Source organism: Brienomyrus brachyistius, unplaced genomic scaffold (assembly GCF_023856365.1).
Source record: "Brienomyrus brachyistius isolate T26 unplaced genomic scaffold, BBRACH_0.4 scaffold62, whole genome shotgun sequence".
Classification (NCBI taxonomy): domain Eukaryota; kingdom Metazoa; phylum Chordata; class Actinopteri; order Osteoglossiformes; family Mormyridae; genus Brienomyrus; species Brienomyrus brachyistius.
Window position 1 is genome coordinate 544,347 of NW_026042337.1, and position 21,479 is coordinate 565,825.

At 52.5% G+C, this 21,479-nt stretch overlaps 1 protein-coding gene across 1 annotated transcript in view; it reads left to right on the forward strand.

Moving 5' to 3' along the window:
* Positions 1-21,479, forward strand: part of LOC125725183 (ras-associated and pleckstrin homology domains-containing protein 1-like) — a 55,752-nt gene that overhangs the window by 29,981 nt on the left and 4,292 nt on the right. Inside the window, 14 exon segments of the mRNA XM_049001892.1 lie at positions 4,109-4,228; positions 4,334-4,436; positions 4,893-5,512; positions 7,642-7,716; positions 11,011-11,088; positions 13,686-13,845; positions 16,403-16,524; positions 16,764-16,829; positions 16,929-17,072; positions 18,794-18,904; positions 20,891-20,947; positions 20,949-20,990; positions 21,274-21,342; positions 21,344-21,395. Of these exon segments, the coding sequence (XP_048857849.1) occupies positions 4,109-4,228; positions 4,334-4,436; positions 4,893-5,512; positions 7,642-7,716; positions 11,011-11,088; positions 13,686-13,845; positions 16,403-16,524; positions 16,764-16,829; positions 16,929-17,072; positions 18,794-18,904; positions 20,891-20,947; positions 20,949-20,990; positions 21,274-21,342; positions 21,344-21,395 (1,819 nt within the window).

The window sequence follows — 21,479 nt, forward strand, 5'->3', positions numbered from 1 at the left end:
CAGCATATTTTGTTTTGTCATGGCGAGCGGGTCTTGGTACGGCTGCCGCTGGCTCTTTGATAGTGGAGACCCGGTAGGATTAGGCCGCTGCACCTCCCCTCTATCCATCTGGACCAAGCTTCTGACCAGCAAGGTCCTCCTGGACATGGGAACGGGGAAGGGAAGGTCATGACAGCCCACAAGAGAGATTAAAAGACATAAAGAGAGAGATCAAGGTCCTAAGAGGCCGGTCGTCTCGTCTCACCCATGTTCCAAATGGCTGTTCTCTCTGTATGAGGTTTACACATGTATGCATTCATGTGTACCTGCACATTTGTCTTCCTGCTCTGCTTACATATGGAATAGTGCAGTTAACCCCCCCCCCCCATCTCAGCATCTTATGATAGAAAAGCTAGTGATGACATTTTTGTCTTTCCTAACAGAAAGAGATGGAAATCTGGATCTAATGTTTTCTCTGTGCATGACCCCTGGCCATGACGGAATGTTCCGGCCCAGAGCGCCGTTGCAGCCTGACGTGTTCCTGCTTTCCGAGCCCCAGAAACGCTCCGCATCATGTCCCCGGGCTTCTGGGTAATGCTGCCCCCCATTTACCCCCCCCGCCCCCCGCCACACCACCGCAGAGCGAATATTCACCCATCAAGCTTGCCCCCACCCCGTTTCAGTCATCCTAACCTTGGGGTCATGAGGTTAAGGAGGGGTCACACTAATAGGGGCTGAGACCTAAGGTCTGTCAGGGTGCTGCTGTATTCTGGGAAGGCTTTAGCAGTGGGGTGTAGCACACCTCAAAGGAGGCGGAGTCTGCCGGCAGGGAGGGGCTGCCATTGGATCCCTGAGCGGAGGTTTCAGCCTCTCCTGTTCAGACATGCTGTGGATTTGCCGCTGGCTCCGCCCTACGCCCCCGATCACCTTCTGAGATTTCACAGCGGAGCCCCTCTTTGTCCCCTGTCTCTTGATCTTCCAGAGCAGCCTTTGTGGGGGGGGGACACCCTTGTACTGACTGGCGAGAGACCTGAGGACATCCTCCTCATTTCCTCCCCCCACACCCCGCACGCTGTCTGGCACAGACTGCATAACTCTGCTATGTTTGTTTTTCCAGAGAACGGCGTTTATCTCTTGGCATGACAGCACACTGTGTGTCCCCCCCACCCCCCAAGTCATGCCCCCCTCGCAACCCAGGGCTCCAGCAGGTGCCTGCAGGGGGGGGAACCTTTGCATTTATGTGCAGGATTTCCAATTCTATCTTTTTAAATTCCGGCCTGGGTGAGTGTTGCCACTCAGAAGGTTCCGGACGGTCGAGTGAGGATTAGTTGTGGTGGGGGGGGGGGGGGGCTGATGGGGACGTCTTGGCTCATGCTGGGATCCCACTCCCAGAGCGTCTCCGTGTGGTGGGGGCGCCGTGCGCACCGTCCAGAACACATCAGCTCGTAAATCGAAACAGGAGTGCTCAGCCGCAGGAGTGTTGGCGCTGCTGCACATGTGTGTGTCCACGTCACCACCTGGGTCAGCAGGGTGCTGTGTGTGTGTGTGTGTGTGTCTCTGTGTATCTGTATGTGTGTGTTTGTAACAGACGAGGTCTGATCCACACCCTGTCCCAGCCAAACTGGGGCCAAATCACAGGCCTGTAAACCGCGGGGGGTAATTGCAGGCCAGCGCCCTGTAAAACCGGCTCTTTAATTCCTCTCCGCTTGGATCTTTTCTCTACCCCTGCACTCTCTCCCTCTATCCATATCCCTCTCTCTCTCTTTCCTTGTCTTTCTCTCTCTGGAGGAAATAAAGCTTGTGGTGGAACAGTGTAGCAGGAAGCTGGACAGCGGACGAGGGAGGAAAGGGGGGTACAGACTGTTCTGGCAGCCCCCCCCCCTCCATTGCAAGGCTGTCCCCCGCCTCCTTGTTCTGACCTTTCTGCCAAGTGAGATAAGTGTAGCTGTGATGGTTATCTCTACCCTCCCTGTTGAAGGTCTGTCTGACAGCCTTGCATGTTCCCACATGGTAGCTGGGTTTGGTTGTGATGGGGAGAGGTTTGGGGGGGCTGGGCTCGGGGGGGGGGGGGGTAACACCAGAGTGAGGATCTCACTGTTTGTTTTCCCTAAACCAAGAGGTGCAGGTTGACTAGAAGCTCCCATTTCCCGGATGCCCCAGTGTGACATCATGAACCTTCTGTGATTGGAGCCTTTAGGTCATGTGACTAGATGTCATGTGACTTCGCGGGACGGCGATGACTGGCTGTGGACCTGTTTTAATTCGGTAGTTTAATGCTCCCTGCACAAGGCCCACAGGAGAGGAGAGCGTGGGGGTCGCATGTTGGAGTTTCGCGGGGGGGGCGGTGGCCCGGTCCCGATTCAGAGGCCTGATGACCCTCCAGGAAAACGAGCGGGACGACTTGTAAAGCAGAGGATTACCTTGAGAAGCTTTAAGGGGATTAGAGGACCGTCTGGGCAGTTTTAAGGATACACATGGTTTGATCGCAGCATTGGGCCACACAGAGCGTGAAAACCCCCCTTTCACGTTTCCCCTCCCTGAGAGCGCCGCCCTGTCCTCCGCTGGAGGGAACACCATCAGTGTTTATATGAGCCACGGGGAGGATTTCCAATGCGGCCAGGCTGAGGGGGGGCAGGCCCGTACCTCCGAGGGTCTGGCCCATCTCCCCTCTGTGCCTCCGTGTTTGTGTGATGGTGTCGCCATGTTTCCATCCTATAAATCACGGGTGGGGAGGAGAAAAAACACGCGGGGCAACAGTGGCCGTCCCATTGGAGCGTGCCTCGATTATGATGTCACATGGGCCCGGGGTGGTGGGCCCTCCCTTCCCCTCCCCTCCCCGGCCAGTCACTTCAGGCAGAGATGCTGTGAATTTCGGGGTTCTGCCTTGGCTCATGGCCCTATGGAGGCGGCGTGAGAAGCAGTGGCCACTGGGGGGCGCTGTCTGACCGCGGCGTTCTAGCCTGAGTGCTGAGCTCGCGTTTCTGCACATCGTCCTCGTTTTTGATTCAGCACCGCAATAGAGCATCTCTGGCTGCGTGTTTAAAAGGTGACACTGTGAGGCAGATCTGTTCAAACTATGGGGGGGGCACATTTTCCTGGTGGGGTGTGAAGGAATTTCAGGGAGGGTGTAGATGAGGGGAAAATAAGAGAACTGTGCGAGGGGTTTAAGGTAGAAGGAAATCCATTTCAAAATCGCAATTATTCTGTAAAAATATTAAAAATACAATGAATGCATTATATACCTGTACCTTATACACCTGTATATGATGCTGACAATTTAAAATACTTAAAAAGTGTGAAACAGACCACAAAACAACATAATGAAAGTGTACAGTGGGAAGGCTTCTTAATGCTGCTTGGAGGAACTTTGGGGAAATTTCTAGCCTCTAGTTGTATTAAAAGAAAAAAAATTAAATGAATGAAAACAGAAAATATGACAAGCTTAAGTGTTGGGGACAGGTGTGGAATAAAGGTTTATTTCAGTTAATGTCAATAGAAAGGTGAACTTTATCTGTGGGGTGTGTGTGTGTTTTGGGGGGAGAGATCAGGGCAAATATATCAGCCATGGTGGGGGGGTCCTGTCAAAAAAAAAATAAGCCGTGCGGTGAAGCCTTTGCGTGCTCTTCGCCCCCCCAGTGCCGTTCCGGGGACCTGGTGGGGATGTAAACGACCGTCTGACTTTTACCAGTTTGCTTTCTCTTTCCTGGCATCAGAAACCTCTGTCCATTAAGTGACCCTCTTTAGGAGGGAATTGGTGGCTGTTAATCATTAGCAGAATTTTGTCAGGCTTTGAAGCCACTGAGCTGGGGACGAGTGTCCAATCAAGCCAGGAAAATTACTACAGCAGTGTTTCGGATCTGCTCTGTTAGTGCGTCATAACCTTTCATTATTTATAATCGTGATTATTTGCCTGCTAGCAGCATTTATAAAGAGCTTTGTGCATGTGCTTTGATGTATTTTTCACTGTTATTTATCAGTATGAATTAAATTGGTATGAAAACCCCACCGAAAACTTGGCTGAGCCATTTTAGCTCTGATTCCTTAACCGCGACGCCCCCTGCTGGCCGGTGGTCAGTCTGAGATTAGATGCCGTGATGGGGAGCTGCTAATGGGGCCTGGTTTGTTTCAGATGGAGCAGTTTTCTGACGAGGAACTGGACCATGCTGCTGAAGAAGATAGTGACAAGGAGGACCAGGACCTGGACAAGATGTTCGGGGCGTGGCTGGGAGAGCTGGATAAGCTGACTAAGGTGGGCGGGGCGTGGTAATGTCCTGGGGTCATGTGACCTGCCCGCTTGGGCCGGCAGCTTCTCTGCTGCCTCCTCTACCAGCTTCCTTGTCTTCCGTGCCTCCAGAGCCTGGATGACGGGAAGCCGGAAAACGTCCACAAGCCGCCCCTCATCCAAGATACCAACCTGGCCAACTTCTCCTACCGCTTCTCTATGTACAACATCAACGGTGAGCCCGCCTCCCCCCCCCAGCCCTACCGTACCGCCGTCCCCCACCGATCGCTGTGGTCCCCACACCATGCCCCTCCATCTCCGGAATCAATCCAGAGCTCTGTGTTGCTGTGTCACTTTCCTTCGGCCTTGAGAAGGAGCCCCTGAGATTAGGGGTTCCCAACCTCCAAATGTCCATGGACCAGGGAAATGTACCAGTGGACCAGTTTACTTACCAGTAAAATGGGCTTTTGGGGCTGGCAGTAAGAATTAGCCGAGCTATGCGAGAAATCTCATATATTTTTTTTATCATCACGGAATGCAATCTTATATTTCGGTTCAGGGTGGTCCAGTAATATGTGGGACAGCCGGCATGTCCACCCCCATACTTTCACGGCCCACAGAAGGGGGCTTGGACCCCCTGACCTCACATTGTGTGTCTTGTGTAGATTGACATGCCCGTATGTCTCGGCAGAGGCGCTGAACCAGGGCGAGCCTGTGGACCTGGACGCCCTCATGGCCGACCTGTGCTCCATCGAGCAGGAGCTGAGCACCATCGGCAAGCCGAGCGGGGGCTCGGTGCGACTCGCCATTCCGGGGGACGTCAAGGGCTACCAGAGGGCGCCGGCGAGCCGGGGTGGAGGGGGCAGCAGTGGGGGCAGCGCCAGCAGCAGCACTAGAGTGTCCCCGGCCTCCACGCTGCGGGCGGGCAGCAGCCGGCCGCTGGCCTCCAAGCTCTCCTTGGACGACATCACAGCGCAGCTGGAACGTGCCTCGCTCAGCATGGACGAGGCGGCCCACCAGAGCCCCTCCTCCTCAGCGCTGCCCTCCTCCTCCTCTTCCCCCGCCTCCTCTTACTCCTCCTCCACCATGCATCGCCCCCCTCAGTCGGCACGGCACCACCGGCGCACGGGCTCCGCCGGCGCCGTCAGCGACCATGAGATCCGGTGCATCAGCCGCTCCTCCCGCTCCAGCATCAATTCGGCCTCCGCCTCCAGCGTGGACTCGTTGGACATTGAGAAGGGGGCGCGGCCCGGCGACGTGGATGGGCTCCAGCGGCCCGATGCCCAGGGGCAGGGCCAGACCAGCACTGAGGTATGGCCCCCTCCCCGAAAAGCTATCTCCCCCCCACCACATGGCCGTCCTGCCCTCCCCTGTGTAGCTTCCACTAAACTCGACCGATTCCCTCCACAGATCTGCGGCCCTTCCCTTGCGGGGTCAGTGTTAAGTTCGGTTCGCAGTTCGCTCCTCACTCCCAAAGACACGTTTTTGCCCTGTGTGTATCTGACCATATGCAGTAGCTTGGCTCCCCAGTGGTTAGAGAAGAGCTGGCAGGGGTGTGAGGTCCGGGTGCATGATATTGGGAGCATGTAGACAGTGTCCCGTAAGGCAGAGAAGCAGTGGGAACTTCTAGCTGGGCGTCAGGTTCCTGACGTGTCAGATGGACCTGAAGCCGTGACCATAACGAACTGCACCATTTCCAGCTAAAGATATTCTGTCTAAATTTATCAGTATGACAGTGGGGAACACACAGACACGCACACACACACGTGCAAGCACAAACCCATGCACGCGCACACAGACACGCACACACACACGTGCAAGCACACACCCATGCACGCGCACACAGACACGCACACACACACCCATGCACGCGCACACAGACACACACACACACACACACACACACACACACCCATGCACGCGCACACAGACACACAGCTGGATTTCAGCAGATTTACACATGAGAGGGAGAGATGGGGGGTGTGGATGAGGGGGGTGTTTCTCTCAGTGCTATAGGCCCCTGGGGTGTGGAGTCCTGCTGTGTGTGTTACTCATACTGACGGCACACGTGCTCCCTGCGGGCTCTGAGTGTCAACTCTTCCCCCCCCCCCCACTCATCCTGGCGCCTCTCGCATCACGCGGGTCCATCCAAACGCGCCTGGGGCTCGCAGAACCCCCCCCATCAGAGCCACTGGCCAGCAGCCGGGAGGGCGACGTCTGTGGATTAATCTGGTTGGACACATTGTTTGACCCAGATTACGGCTCTAAGACTGGCTGCAAATCCGTCCCATTTAATGTGCGGCACGTCAGACCCACACAGTTTGGGCTGGTGATTGAAATCAGGCCTCTTTCTGTCCAGCGTGATCCTTCAGAAAACACATTTGGCCTGAATCAGTGAGCGACGCCATAGCACTGCTAAGCTGATCTTGTAGATTAATGCCGATGCCGTTTCCAGCCCTGATAAAGGAGTCAAAGGCGACGGCATGTGACCAATAGCCAGGCCTCAGCGCCCCGTCGTCCCGGTGACGCCGCGTTTGCACCCCTTCCGGAGTCGTTTCCTGGGCGTGGTTTGACGCGGAGTGCTGCTGTGGGCGTGGTTTCATGTGCGGGTGGTAATTAAGGATCAAGGTGAACACAGGCCGGCGCGTGCAGAGTTAATCGCTTAGGATGCAAATGCTGCGTTCAGATTCTCATCGGACTGCTATTTGGAACAAACACGAATCGCAGTGAGGCCATGTTGATCTCCTGTCACTAATCTGTGATGAGAAGCAGCCTCCTGTATCTCCATTTCTTATATTGCTACACACAATCATAGGAGCCTACATCTGCACGATCCGTGCGTCGCTCACAGCCACAAATCGGGCACAGGATCCCAGAGAACCTATAGTCTATCACACAGAATATGGGGATCGGCGGGATCCTGGACAGGTTGAGGAAACGCTTTTTTACTATACAGTTACACGCTAGTAATAGAATATAAAATGTTCAGAGGGCAGAAGAAAAATGATTGGTTCAGAGAGATAAGCAATGAGATTGTAATGGAGGTGGGTCCAAGCAAATAGGGGAGGCACGACCAACTAATCAGATGTCTTGGTCCCGCCTCCTCTACAATCTCATTGCTTATCTCTCTGAACCAATCATTTTTCCTTCTGCCCTCAGAACATTTTTGTGTATGTAAAACTCCCATGACCCACCAGTTCGGCTGTGCTGTGAGGTTACAGCCATTCTGTCTGTGTCTACTGAATAAAGCACATGTGCTGTGTGCTGTAATGCTGTGTGTGACACAGGGTCGCTGCTTGAAAGGAGGACTGGGGCTCCGCTGATCTTCTGCACAGCATTAATGTACCTGCTGCCATCTGTGAGAATTGTTTCCAAAAATGTCCGCTGATGTCCACACTGACGTTTCTCATTTCTTCTCCCCCTCTTTCTTCTGCACCAAGCACTCCTATTTGGACAGGGAAACCTCCCTCATTCTGAAAAGCATTGCAGGAAAGCCTTCTCATTTGCTGACAAAGGTGACGCCCTCTCTGCCTGCTCCGCCCCCTGCCTGCCTGCCTGCCTGCCTGCCTGTCAATGATTGGCCCCTTGCTTTTACAGGCGCCTCATAACCACACCCTCTTTGTGCCTGAGACACCGCCCCCTCTCTGGAAGTGACCTTATTCTGATTGTGATAAATACAAAATCAGAAGTAAATGGTGAAAACCTACCTGTGACATTGTTGTAGTTTTTCTTCCATCTTTATATAACGGGCAGGTCCTGCTGACAGAAAGAGGGCTGGTCTTCTCCGCCTTGTCGCTTTTGCGAATCGGTCCCTAACTCTGTCCCCTTCCTCTCTTGGCCCCCCGGCTCCTCTTTTTGTGCGCACCCTCGGAGACCACGCCTCGGGACCCCTCTCCCCATACGAGGTGTCCCCCTGTTGTCATAGATTTTAACTGACAAACTAGAAGAGAATGTGACCCATTTGTGAAATGTTCCGGAATGCTTCCAGGGCGTCCCGGGTGTTGCCGGAACTGGAATGTACTCTGACGTGCTGACGGGGAGACCACCGCATGGAAGCATGACGGAGCATGCGATGTCGGCGCTGACCCGCGTTAGCATGCGATGTCAGCGCTGATGCGCGTTTGCATGCGCTGGACCTGTGTGTGTTCTGATGATGCATGATGTGTCTAAATGCGGTGGTGGACATGCAGGCATGTGATTTGGAACTTGGGTTTGCATTGGGGGGGGGGGGGGGGTGGTGAATAGCTTTTTGAATTGGCGTTGGACAGGGTTGCTATGGTGTTTTGAATAGGGTTGGGCGAGTTTAAATGGGATTGCTGGGTTGTTTGGACAGGGTGAGTGGAGTTTCCACACGGTGGGATGAGTTTGAATGGGGGGGGGTGTGTTTAATTGGGGTTTATAGACTGCTGGATCATTCAGAACGAATCGCTGGTTATTTGCATCTCTGGAAGCGAAACCGCGAAGCCTCTCACCCGGTGAATGTTCTCCTTTTTCGGGATGAAGACGTGGTTCTGTGTGCCTTCCGTCTCCTAGCTGCGGCGTTTCTGTGGGCATCACCAAGCCGACACCTTAGAAGGCAGCCTAAAAGGGGCTTTGGGTTAGGCACCCTTAAAGGGGAGTGCGAGCCTCAATATTGCCACTAGACCTTTCCCTTTAAGAGGGGCCTATGTGCTTTTTTTTTTGTATGAGCTCTTCCTGAGGTGTCAGCTCAGGCGGTCCTGCCAGGTACCGGATCACCCTGCAGCTCTGCCCGTTTGCCTGCAGATCACGTTGTGACCTCGGCCTGTCCGCCCTGGACCTGTGAGGGTCATGGTGGAGCAGCAGGCATGTGTGACGTGGAGGTGAAGGTCAGGGGTTCGGGTGAAGTCCAGATCGCTCCAGATGAATACAGGAACAGGGCATCACTGTGGAGCGGGAAGGGTCCCATTCACCACGGAACTGGTCCTTCCTGGCCTGGTTCCCCCCACCCCCCCCCCCAGCTCTGACTAAACCACACCATCATACCCTCACTCCATGTGCCCCTAATCCAGACAGGATCCCAGATCCCTCATTCCCTAATTCGGGCATTGATTGGTTTTTTCTGCGCCCATGTGACAGTGACCACGGTGACTGGAGGGATGACTGTTTGCATATAATCGGCCTGTCACCATCGGCACGCCCTCGGGCCTCGAGGTTCCTCAGTGCGGTAACAAGCGGCCGTGAGCTTAACAGAGAGCCTGGTAAACCCAGCAGCCTCTCCTCCTGTAAGAACGTGCGTCATTGGCTGTCATTCTGGCCAAATAGGATAGGATTTTAGTTGGGGGGGGGGGGCGGGCGGAGGTTCTCAAGCACAGCTGTGGCTTCTGCAATCAATTTGCCACCTAGTAGGGTCTGGGTGGATTAACCAGCTAGGTGGCGCTGTCGAGCCATAAGTACACCCCTCATCAGAATGTCCGGTGAGGCAGATAGGCAGGTCGTCCATATCGCTGCCCCCAGGGAGCCCCGTCTTACACCCTCCTCAGCCATGCTGTCGCAGGGGCAGCGCAGACATAAGTTCCCAAGTGGCATATCTGTGGGCAGCTGCAGGCTCACCCTGCAGGGGACCTGTCTGCGCGGCTGCTAACACCGACAGGAGCATGTCGGCACCTTTGCCACCAAAAAACACCTTCCTGTCTCTTAATTGGTTGATGCCTTTATGGCTGTTGCTATGGCACCCGTGCGGAGGGCCAGCCGGGAAAGGAGGGGCGGTGGTTTACGAGGTGGCTCTGACTCCCCTCCCCCCGCCCTCACCCACCATTTGAAAACAGCCCAGTTTGGGGTGAAAGAAGCAGCATGTGATGAGAGTGAGATGCAGGGGTGACCACTCTGCCCCTCCTCCACCCCCCCCCCGATTAGTGTAAGGGGGGATTACTGCCTGATTTGCCTGTTTCCAAGGATGTGCAACTGTTTATGGTAGGATAGTAGGATAGACAGCAAGGCGGGGGAGACGGAGAGAGAGAGAGGGGAGGGGTTGCCCTCCACTCCCCAGCCAAGCGCCCTGTCTGTGTCTGGCAGAAGTGGGGCTTGACAGCAGAGTCGTCCCCATTCTTCGTGTCACGGCTGGCCGGCGCGGAGTGCCACTCTCACCCTGCACGCGGGCCGCTCCGTCGCCGGGTCCTGCCGCCACCGCACCCCCACGGGAGCCTGCGCCCCGCTGGATGGCCAGTTTTTTTTTTGTTCCTTTCTTCGGACTGATTTGGATTCTCGGAACGTTTTTTCATCTTGCATCATGCGGCCCCTTTTTTTCATTTAATTTTTAAAAATCTGTACAAAAAGAAAGTCAGGCCCCCTGGGAGGGAGAATTTCTTATATGAGGGGAGCTCTGACTGACCTGCCTATATGAAATATATATATATTTTTTGCTGTATTTTATTTTTTTAAATCATAACCCAGAGCGGCATTTGGTCTAATCCAGCGTGGAGAATCCTGAAAGCATTGGGAGAATCCAAGTAGGACCACGGGGGTGCAGCGTCTCTGAAAGGACACCACATGCTAGAATCGAAATACTGGTCCCCCCCCCATTATTAAAGAGTGGGGTGTTTTTTTCATTGGGCTGTATATAAGGAGGCCCTGCAGGGTTGGTGGGATAACAGAGACACCATGACATCCTGCTGGAGGAGCCAGGTAGGTGGTGGGGGGGCCACAAGGCACTCGGTCGAAAACAGATTCCCTCTAGGGGGCGCTGAGATCCGTTTGGGCACCTAGGAGAGGACAGAGATGCGGGGGGGGGGGGCATGTCCCTGGGGATCCAACCATGGCATCTTGCTTCACTAATGGTCTGGTGTCTGTAGGAGGAACAGGCTGCCAAGCTGAAGGCCGAGAAAATCCGCGTGGCTCTGGAGAAGATCAAGGAGGCGCAGGTGAAGAAGGTAAGAGCAGCTCGTGTCCCTGCCCACACGGGGTCACACGGGGCAGGCGAGTGACCGGAACCGGCGTCATTACCCACAATGCACGGGGGGTGTCTGCGTGAGCTGCTGGGTGTTTGGAAATAGGGGTTAGGGTTAGCATATTGAGCCTGTTTACTTTATTCAGTGGCGCTTCTACGTGAGCTGAGTTTTAGAAGACGGAAGTAGACAAAGTACCCAAGACACCAGGAGGGTTTCTAAAATGCACATGGGATGGTCTTGGAGATCGAGTGTGAATCGCTTAAGTTCACATAGGACAGGTAATATTGTGGTTAGAGACTTGTTGCTGGTTGATGTCCCAGGAGGGACCTTCTGTTGTACCTTTGTATCACCTCTTTGTCTTCTGTAAAATGATCACCTGCTTGAATGCTCTGGATGGAAGTGTCTGATAAGCATCTGCGTGTATGAGGCACTCTGAGCGACTGGGTCAGTGTGACAGTGTGAGCTTCCCCAGGGCCCGATGACTCGGCCGTCCGGCCTGAGACCCTGTCTCGCTCTCTCTCCTGCTGTAATCACAGACCTTCCACGGTATGTGTCCCAGATTTGAGAAACATCAGGGATTAAGAGTGTGGAGCCATGATCGCTCTGTCCCAGGCCTCGTGCTGAAACATAAGAGTGACAGGGTGGAAGGAATCCCTCGTGCCAGCTGACCTTGAAATCACGCTAAGGACCCTTGGCGCGGGTGTCTTGTAAATCGGTCTTTGTCGTTGACGTGTCTGCACTGTCTGACGTGCCCCATTTTGAGTGTATCGCGGATGTAAACACATTTGGTTAACAAACTTAATATTTCATATTCAGTGGGGTTTTTTTCCACAAAAATATGTTTTATGTAATCAGTAATAAGCAATTTTCATTACCGAAACACACTAATAATTTAGATGTTTTAAGAAAGGAAAGGAGTCAAGAACACCACAAAAATGTTGTTGCATGGACGTAACTTTATTGGTCATATTTAAAATAAAATATAAGTGGCAAGCAGAATACAGGCTCGGTGTAAGATGAGTTTATACAGATCCTTCCAGACATCATGTGAAACGTTACAAACCGTACTTGCGAATGTTTCTGAACTTAAACTATATTTGGGCATAGGTTTGTCAGGGCAGAGCACACAGTGACAGCCTTACCCAGCATTGTGGCTTATAATCCATGAACGTGAATATACACATGCATGCACTGATAAACGTGTCATTACAGTTTTGCTGTTTACTTCTGTCTTTAAAAAGCATTCACTCTGTAACGCTAGTTCAACACGAACAGATTAACCCATTTCTGCTACCCTCTGTAGTGAGGCTAACTTGCTAGCGTAGGTTAACCAATTTGAAAATTACCAATTTTAGAAGACAAATAAAAATGCATATTCAGTAATAACTTAAACAAAAAACATCTTACTTTTCACATTTATGAAAATGCCGAGAGCAAAGACGCTTTAAGGGAGACCGTGTTGACAGTCATCTCCTTCCGTCTCACCGCTGTGACCCAGGCCACCCGACCCTCTTCGTTACCGCTTCAACCTTCTATCCATATCCTCTTTTCCAAGTGGGAAACCGAAAAAATCTCAAGTTGTGGTCCACCTTCCTGCTATTTCTACCCTGTGACTTAGTAGGGCAGCCTTTCGCACTGCACGAGTGTCCCATCTTAGCAAAGATGACGCTGGATAATGCCCTGTGCCAGGATCTCCCTTCCACCTCTGTTCCCTCCTTACTATGGTCCCTTCCTAGCATACCATACAGTCACAGTGAGAGAGTCATCTAGCCAATCGCGTTGCTCGTTTGATGCAGACCTCAGTGTGATTACCTCATGCACGTCAGCTTGCAGCTAGCCAGTTCACACACCTGCTCATTTGCTTAAGCAGTTAATATTCATAATATTCACAGGTGTGACTGTTTTTATGGAATTATAATCCATAATAGATGACAGTCCATTTCTGTCAGTGAAATTAAATCCCAGTAAGATAAGTCCTTTTAAAATATTTTTGTTTACATAAATGCAGATGTTGTGCACCCATATCCATCCATTTATCCAGTGCAGGTGGGGGGGCCCGGGGCCTCCCCCCCCCTATATCCATCCATCCACTTATCCAGTGCAGGCAGGTAACTTCCCCAGGAAGTACGGGCCGCAGAACTCAGTGACACACAATGGGCAAATTGGGATAGCTGTTCACTTGACTGCATATTTTTGCACTGCAGAGTACCCACATAAAACATGCAAGCAGGGGTGAGATTCGAAGCCCTGACCCTTGCAGTGTTAGGCTGCAGTGTTGCTTTATTAGCCTTTCTGCTGTCCTCTGTGTATTGAATAGTTAAGTGTGTTATTGACACTGTATAAGAGGAACCTTTGTGGGCGAGTAGATGCCAGGCACTGATGTTTCGATTACATTCTGACACCCTGAGACTTGTGTGATATCAGCATCTTCTCTGAGCGGATGACGGCACTGTTCTCTCAGGAGATTTGGGCCGTTTTGTAGTTGGCACTGGAGTGAACAGTTTCCGAGTGTTCAGACACGCCTCTGCGTACCTTTTGTCAGTAGAGGTGACTGTCATGTTTGTCCCCAAACTCCCCAGCTGGTGATCCGGGTGCACATGTCAGACGAGAGTTCCAAGACCATGATGGTGGACGAGCGCCAGACCGTCCGGCAGGTTCTGGACAACCTGCTGGATAAGTCCCACTGCGGCTACAGCCCTGACTGGTCGCTGGTGGAGACCATTGGCGAGCTGCAGATGGGTGAGTGTGGAACAGCTGACCATCTGGCGACTGCACGGGGAACACGCAGTGACCACGCAGTGACTCATCAGATTAAACTGTTGGCACGATGGCAGGGCTGCAGGGGCTGGGATAGTTACTCTTCATAACCTATTGCTGGGTAGATTCAGGTCAAACACTTGTACATGTCTGATAAGAAACTGTGAAAGAATGTATTGCATTTCCCTGACCGGGGGGGTAATAGAGAGTGTGGTAAAAATCACTCCCCCCCCCAATCACCCCCGCTGAGCCGGAATTGCACAGAATGGCCATTTATGTGTTTCTCAGCTCATCACACCACAGTGAAGACCCTGTTTCTCCCCCTCCTTTTTATTTAGGCTATTCATCTGCAAACAGTGCTCCCATCCATGGGGGTCACCCCAGCACAGATTAGCATTAAAAATGAATGACACCCCCCCCCTGCCCCATCAGTGCCTTTCACAGGCTATCAACAGGATTACTGACGATTCTACTTGCACTCAGCTGTGGGGTGGGGGTGGGGGGGGGTGTATTTCATTTCCTTCCGGAGGTTTCCGGATTGGGGATGCCCTTACAGACGCCATGACGTTCAGGTCAGTGGGAGGAAACTGAGACCCTTAGATGGTCGCTTTGTGCTGCTCCCCAGTAAGGGGGTGTACACCAGCTGATGGGGGCGCCCATCAGCCACACTGCAGAACTGTCCTGGGGTGTAGTATCCTCCTGGTCGGAGTGTGACACTGGTTCCGGATTTTGTGTTGTCGTGACACTATTATTCTGAACTACGAGAAAAATGATAGAATCCTGGCAAATTAGATGTTAAAAAGCACACACAGATTGCATAATGTTGTTAAATAACAAGGCTCCCTGCAGTGTGTCGTGTTTTCGGGGTGAATTATCAGTAAAGTGCAGTCCGATTACGGGACACACAGTCCCTGCCGTTAGGATTTAAGCTTGTGAGATTCATCGCATACGAGGTGTCATCGTGTAAATCCCGCCCTCCATGTGCCATTGTCTGTTGGTAATTCGACACAAAGTACATCACACGGGGGTGTGCAAACCGGTCCCCCTGACCCCCCCGCTCATTTGGCAGCCCCCCTGCACACAGGAGGTCCTTCCGCCTCAGATCTCATTTGGTTTGAATCCTTTCTCTACGTCGTGCGTTTTATGTACTGCTGGCTTTCCAGGGCTAGATTAGTACCCAGAAGGATAATGATGGTGCCGATGAGCCCAATGAAGACGTTCGCGAGCAGCTATACTGTAATCATTCAGATCATTCTATACTGTAATCATTCAGGTGTGCTCACATTTTCCCCCTTGCTGCTGAAGAGATTTGGCCGTCATTAACACAGCGCCCCCTGGAGGCAGAGACACACCATTGGAAGTTGGTATCACATGCTACAGTTTTTTTGATGCCAGGGTGCACCGTGGCCAGACCGTTTAGTGCTCTGTGGTCCTGTGTGCTGCTGACCTCCCAGTAACCGCTCCGCTGTGCCTTGTGTGTCCTACTGCACTGTTATTACGTTATATTTTTAATCTTTGTGTGTCCCCCCCCCTTGCCTACGTGTTATAAAATAGCTTTACTAGTGTTGTAATTAGCAGTCATCCACACAGCACCCACCACAATGATGGAGGAGGGGGGCTGAATTCCAAGGCGGGGTGGAAATGTGGCAGCAGTGGGGGGGGGGGGTTTGCCCCGCCCCAAATCCCCTAAGTCCGTGTCGAGGCGGCTGTGGAGCTGACCCAGGTTACGAGGGGACCAAACACCAAGGTCAGAGTAGTTTGGTCCTGCAGTAAAACTGCCAGCCAGGAATTTGGGGGGGGGGGGGGGGCAGGGTTTCAGTAGCTCAGTGGCTGGTCCCTTTGTTTATATAAGCAAAGGAGCTTTTTTCCCAATTAAAGCAGTCGGCTTGTGAGGCTGTCATGTGTCGGGGATGGAGCCATGTATGACAGAGATGGGCAGGAGCTTTATTTGGATAGAAGTGGGGTGTTTACTGGGGTTAATGGCGGCTCCGTAGGGATGGGACAGACTACATACATCAAAGAGACCGAGAGGAAACAGCAGAACCTGAAAAGAAAATTACAGGGGGGCCGACAGCAGCCCTTCTGTGGCCTTTTGGTTGAATCATTGGGGGGTGGAAAAAACAACAAACTAATTTGTAAATGTTTCGGGGAAAGAGGATCAGGTGGAACTAATCAGCAGGTTTGACCCTGGTCACATGACTGAAGAAAGCCACACCCCCAGAACCTGTTTAGAATTGCGTTGAACAAGCTACTTTGCATGGTGGGGGGCACTGAGGAGCAGCATTTTACTATAGACATGCCGTGGCTCATAGGAGTTTTACTTGCACAAAAAGGTTTCTGAGAGCAGAACGAAAAATGATTGGTTTGGATAGATGTCCAATCAGATTGTAGAGGAGGTGGGTCCAAGCAGCTAGAGGAAGTAGGACCAACCAATCAGATGTCTTGTTACTGCCTCCTCTAGTTGCTGGCGCTAAAATCCCCACGAGCCTTGCCGCGAATATCCTTGCCGCAAACCAAACGGTTCTTGCCTCTCCCTCAGAGCGGATCTTCGAGGACCACGAGAATCTGGTGGAGAACCTGCTGAACTGGACCCGGGACAGCATGAATAAGCTGATGTTCATCGAGCGCATCGAAAAGTACGCTCTCTTCAAGAACCCTCAGGTGAGGCCGCCGGGAGGAGGGAGAAGAGGGGGCCGGCTGCTGGACCTTCCAGTGCGTCATCTTCCGGCCTCACACCAATGGTGTGGTGTCCCGTGCCCCCTTCGCTCCTTTTGTTCCCGTCTGACACATTCAGCATGATCTGTGGGACGAGAAGCTCTCCGATTGGCTGCATCGGCGAGACGAGCGACTCGGAGCCTGTAGTCCGAGACTCACTGTCTTCGATGCCTCCTCTCTCATAGAACTACCTGCTGGGGAGGAAAGAGACCTGTGAGATGGCGGACAGGAACAAGGAGGCGCTGCTGGAGGTATGAGAGCGACGGCGGCGAAGGGGAGCTTGAGGGGGAGCTTGGAGGGGAGCGAGCTGCCGGGCTGTGGGTGATTCTCCGCCTGTGTCCGCCCTGTAGGAGTGCTTCGGGGGCAACTCTGTGTCAGTTCCAGAAATGGAGGGGGTGCTCTGGCTCAAAGAGGATGGGAAGAAGTCCTGGAAGAAGCGGTACTTCCTGCTACGTGCCTCTGGAATCTACTTTGTGCCGAAGGGCAAAGCCAAGGTGAGGCCCATCAGGCATATGAACACACACACACGTGTATACAGTGACACACAAGAGATACATGCTTTATCTGTGCATGAGCGCATCCTGAGTCACACAGTTAGAGTATCACTGCTTGCTGCTCTCTCTCTCTCTTTCTCTCTCTCTCTCTTTCTCTCTCTGCATTTCTGGATGCTAATGGGGTTCGAGTCTCTCGAGACCCCCTCAGCACAGATGTGCCCCCACACCCCAGACTGACCTGGGGTTACTGGACAGTAGGGCAGCACGTTCGCTAGGGAACCAGCCAGCAAATGAATCCCCCACTCTGGAATTTCCTGTTTATAGATGTAATGATACGGGACTCTGTGGATCCGGGCCCGTCCGCCTCTGGCTCCGCCTCCCGGGATGTAAGCTCTCGGCCCAGATGGTTACCTTCTCAGTGTCCCCGTGATGACAGATGACACATTGGACAGCGGTGATGTAATGCTGGGGTGCAGGATGTGTCCAAGACCTCGTCCAAAGGTGGTTCACACCCTGCACTTCTGTGTGCCGACCAGTATGGGGCGCCATAGAGCACAAAAGAAGCTGTCACAGTACAGGAGGCTCACAGCGTCACAAAACCATCACGAGAGGTTTCCCACCTCTCTTGGCAAGGTACACATAACACAGTAACTTAGCAAGGAATGCCATCAACATTACATAAACGCTCGGGGTAACCCAAGCAGCTAGCCTATGGGTTGAGGAAGCAGGCAACTTGTAAAGAGAAGGTGGTGTGTTCCCTCAGGGTTTTTGTACCTATGATGTTACTGCTTAATCTCAACGTGTCCAAGAACCCCAAGCACTTTAGCTAAGTTGTGTGACAAAATGGACGCCGGACTCTTGAGGGTGCCTGCACACTGACACATGGATGCTCAGTGCAGCCAAGCACTGCGTAGGCTGAAGTCCGCGGACTCTGAGCGCCCGGCAACATACGCTTCATCGGTTCTGCTATGACACACTTCCTGTCACTGTTGTGTCTGATTCAGTTTAGTTCCACCTGGTGGACAAGTGAGCCTTGACATTGTCACCATGTTGGCCATTGTTCAGCCCAGGGGTTTTTAACCTCTAATAAACCAAGGACTAATAACTGAAATTAGACCAAATAGGCACCCCCTCCCACAAGCTAGGAACTAAGGATCAGGAGGGGCTTAAATATTTCTTTTTCTGGGGGGGTATCACTCCGATCTGTGCAGGATGGGGGTTGGGGCGATCATGTCATTTTTAATAGTTTTCCATCAAAAGAAGGATCTCTGTGTACAAACTATTGCACCATCTCTGCATGCCTGGGGGAGTTGAGCAACCTACTGGCCCTGATGTCCCCCACCATGGGGGTTTTGCGCGTGGTTTTCTGTCGCTGATACGGATTAGCTTCTGGTTCACCGCATCTGTTGTTGCGTTACTCATTGGCTCTCTGGACCAGCCGCGCTGCAGAGCTTGCTGTGTCAGACTGAGGGGAGAGTGTCTTTGTTAATGGGCCTGCTTTATTCTTCTATTCACTGCACGCTAGGGCCCCACTTTCACTGCACGCTCAGGCCCCGCATCCACTGCGCGCTCAGGCCCCGCATTCACTGCGCGCTCGGGCCCCGCATTCACTGCGCGCTCGGGCCCCGCATTCACTGCACGTTCGGGCCCTGCATTCGCTGCTCTCTCAGGCTCTGCATGCATGCAGCACTGATGCGTGTCACCTCTCCACACCTTGTCAGGCCTCCAGGGACCTGGCGTGTTTCCTGCAGCTGGATCATGTGAACATTTACTACGGGAAGGATTACCGCAGCAAGTACAAGGCCCCCACTGACTACTGCATGGCCCTCAAGGTAAGACGGGGGGCTGCAGCGTTTCCCTGTGCGTCACTGTGGTACCGCTAGCCCTACACTGGAGGAATGTGCGGCAGGCCGCAGCCAAAGCCTGACTCCAAATTAATGTTCCTTTTGGGGAAACTTGGTTGATGGAACTTGGACTAAACTGCAGACATATTTCTGCATGTTGTTCGCTATAGAAATATTTGTCAGGCCGTCCCTGGTGTCTGAGGACCGCCAGCATCTGTCTTGAGTTTATTAAGAGCAGAGACCAGCCTGACAATGCTGGGATGTGGAACACAGGCTTCTCTGCTGCAAACCAGTGACACACTCTACTTCCATCCATCTGTGGTTGGTAGATGCGGAGCTTTCAGTGCTAAAATGTGAAAGGTTTAAAGAAAGGATTGTTTTCTTCTGTTTTTAGTAGTTAGTACAGAGCATCTTCTCCAGGAGTAGTTTCTTGACTGAGTCTTTGATAATGTATACCATGGAGAGAGCGCAAAGCATTCTGGGGGAAAAAACATGAGCTGCTGCTATTACTGGAGGAGGAAGCCATTTACCCATCCAGTAGTAAATGTTCCTGATGCAGTTTTTCCAAAATTAAACTGTAAAAACAGATGGTAAGAGCGAGAGGAAGAAGGTTTACAGTTTCGTATTGTTTTGGTTCCTGGACTTTTTTTTTTTTAATCTGGAGGGAGACGGGGGGGGGGGGGGGGGGGGGGGGTGTTGGGATAAAGCTGACAGCGGTTGAGGATCTGTCATCTCCCCAGCCTGGGGGGTGGGGGGGCGTCAGGGGGCCTGCTGACCCACCCTGCACCAGCGGCTCCAGTGTGTACATAAACATACCACTCCTGCTTCTGGAAGGTCGTCCATCTCCCAGCTGCATGGTTACAGGAGGCCTGGAGCCTCTCCCAGACGGGGTAGGACACAGGGCAGGCGAGGGACACCCTGCATGGTATGCTAGCCAGGCACAGCACGCCTCCCCCCTCCACACACACACACACACACACACACACACACACACACAGGTTTGTAATTATAACTTTGTGGAGACTCTCCATTCATTTCTATGGGGAAAACTCTAATCTAATGATCATAACCCCAACCCAGCCCTAACCCTAAACCTAAACCTAACCCTAACCAAAAGTAATCAAACTAAATACGAGACTTTTTTTTTTTAGTTCTTCTTATTGCATTCACAGATCTTTGTGGGGACCTGAAAAATGGTCCCCACAATGTAATATAAACATAATCCCCACACACACACACACACACACACACACACACACACACACACACACACATGTGCATGCCGGAAGCCAGAATTCTGACGGATGTGTTAAATATTTGCATTTAGCTGCAGTGACATCCTCTGTTCTATAAGTGCATGTCGTGCCTGGCTGATCATAACAGGCATGATACAGAAGAGCCTGACCTTCACGTTCAGCCCCCACCACTCCTACTGCTGTGCACAAAGAGTCGCCCCCCCCCTCCCAGATAAGATTAAGCCAAGTACAGCAATGGGGATGGAGTTTTCTTCTGAACGCGGGCTGTTTGGGAGAGGCGACCTCGCCGACCGCTAGCTGAACACACTGTACAGTGCCCACCTGTCACAGCAGTGCAGTCAGGTCCAACGTAAACAGACTCCTGTCTGGAAGGACCACAGGATGGAATATCTGCATAAAAACAGTTCCTCACTGATAGTGTTTAGGTAACGTTTTGTCTCTAATGTGTTTTTTGTTCCCTCGACAGAAGTTGTATCCGTATTGTGTTTGGCACTGGATGGGTTTTCAGTGAGGATCTAGTTTCTGGAGTAACTTCTGTTACTGTCATCAACCTGTCGATTTCCATGCATGAGAGGGAGCAACACCGATCAGCATTTCTGGCCATATGCTGCCTCTAGTGGATCACAAGTGTTTTGCAATTCCTTCGTATTTATGGAAGCTCTTTAAACGTAACTGATGCCGCCGTGGAGAAGCTTAATGCCGGCGTGTCTCCCTGCAGCATCCGCAGATCCAGAAAAAGTCCCAGTACATCAAGTACCTGTGCTGTGACGACGTTCCGGACGCTGCACCAGTGGGTGAATGGGATCCGCATCGCCAAGGTCTCCATAAACGCTTCTAAGCGACTGAACCACCCAGACGCCACTTACTAAACGGGGCGAGATCTCTCAGTGTTTTTAACGACTTTAATGAGAAGCAGCCCCTTGTACCTTGATGATATTTTAAATCTTCGCTTGGCAGTTAAACCTGAGACTTCAAGCTGAGAATTCCTGAGTGTGTTGTTGGTGGGGGGGGTGGCCGGGGCGGGGGGAGGTCGGAATCTCCTCAGCTTGGTCTCACCATGCCCCCCCCCGCCCCCCCCCCCATCGCTTCTCTTCTCCTCAGTATGGGAAGCAGCTGTACCTTAACTACCAGGAGGCCATGAAGCGGACGGAGGCGACCTACGACTGGGCCCTCGCTGTCAGGCTCCAGCATGAAGTCTGGTTCCAGCTCGTCCAGCCTTCCAGGTGGGACGGGGTCCAACTGTCCCCCCGGTGCCATTTATCGTCCTGGTCTTGGGGACACACCTCCACAAACGCCATGTGTGTCTG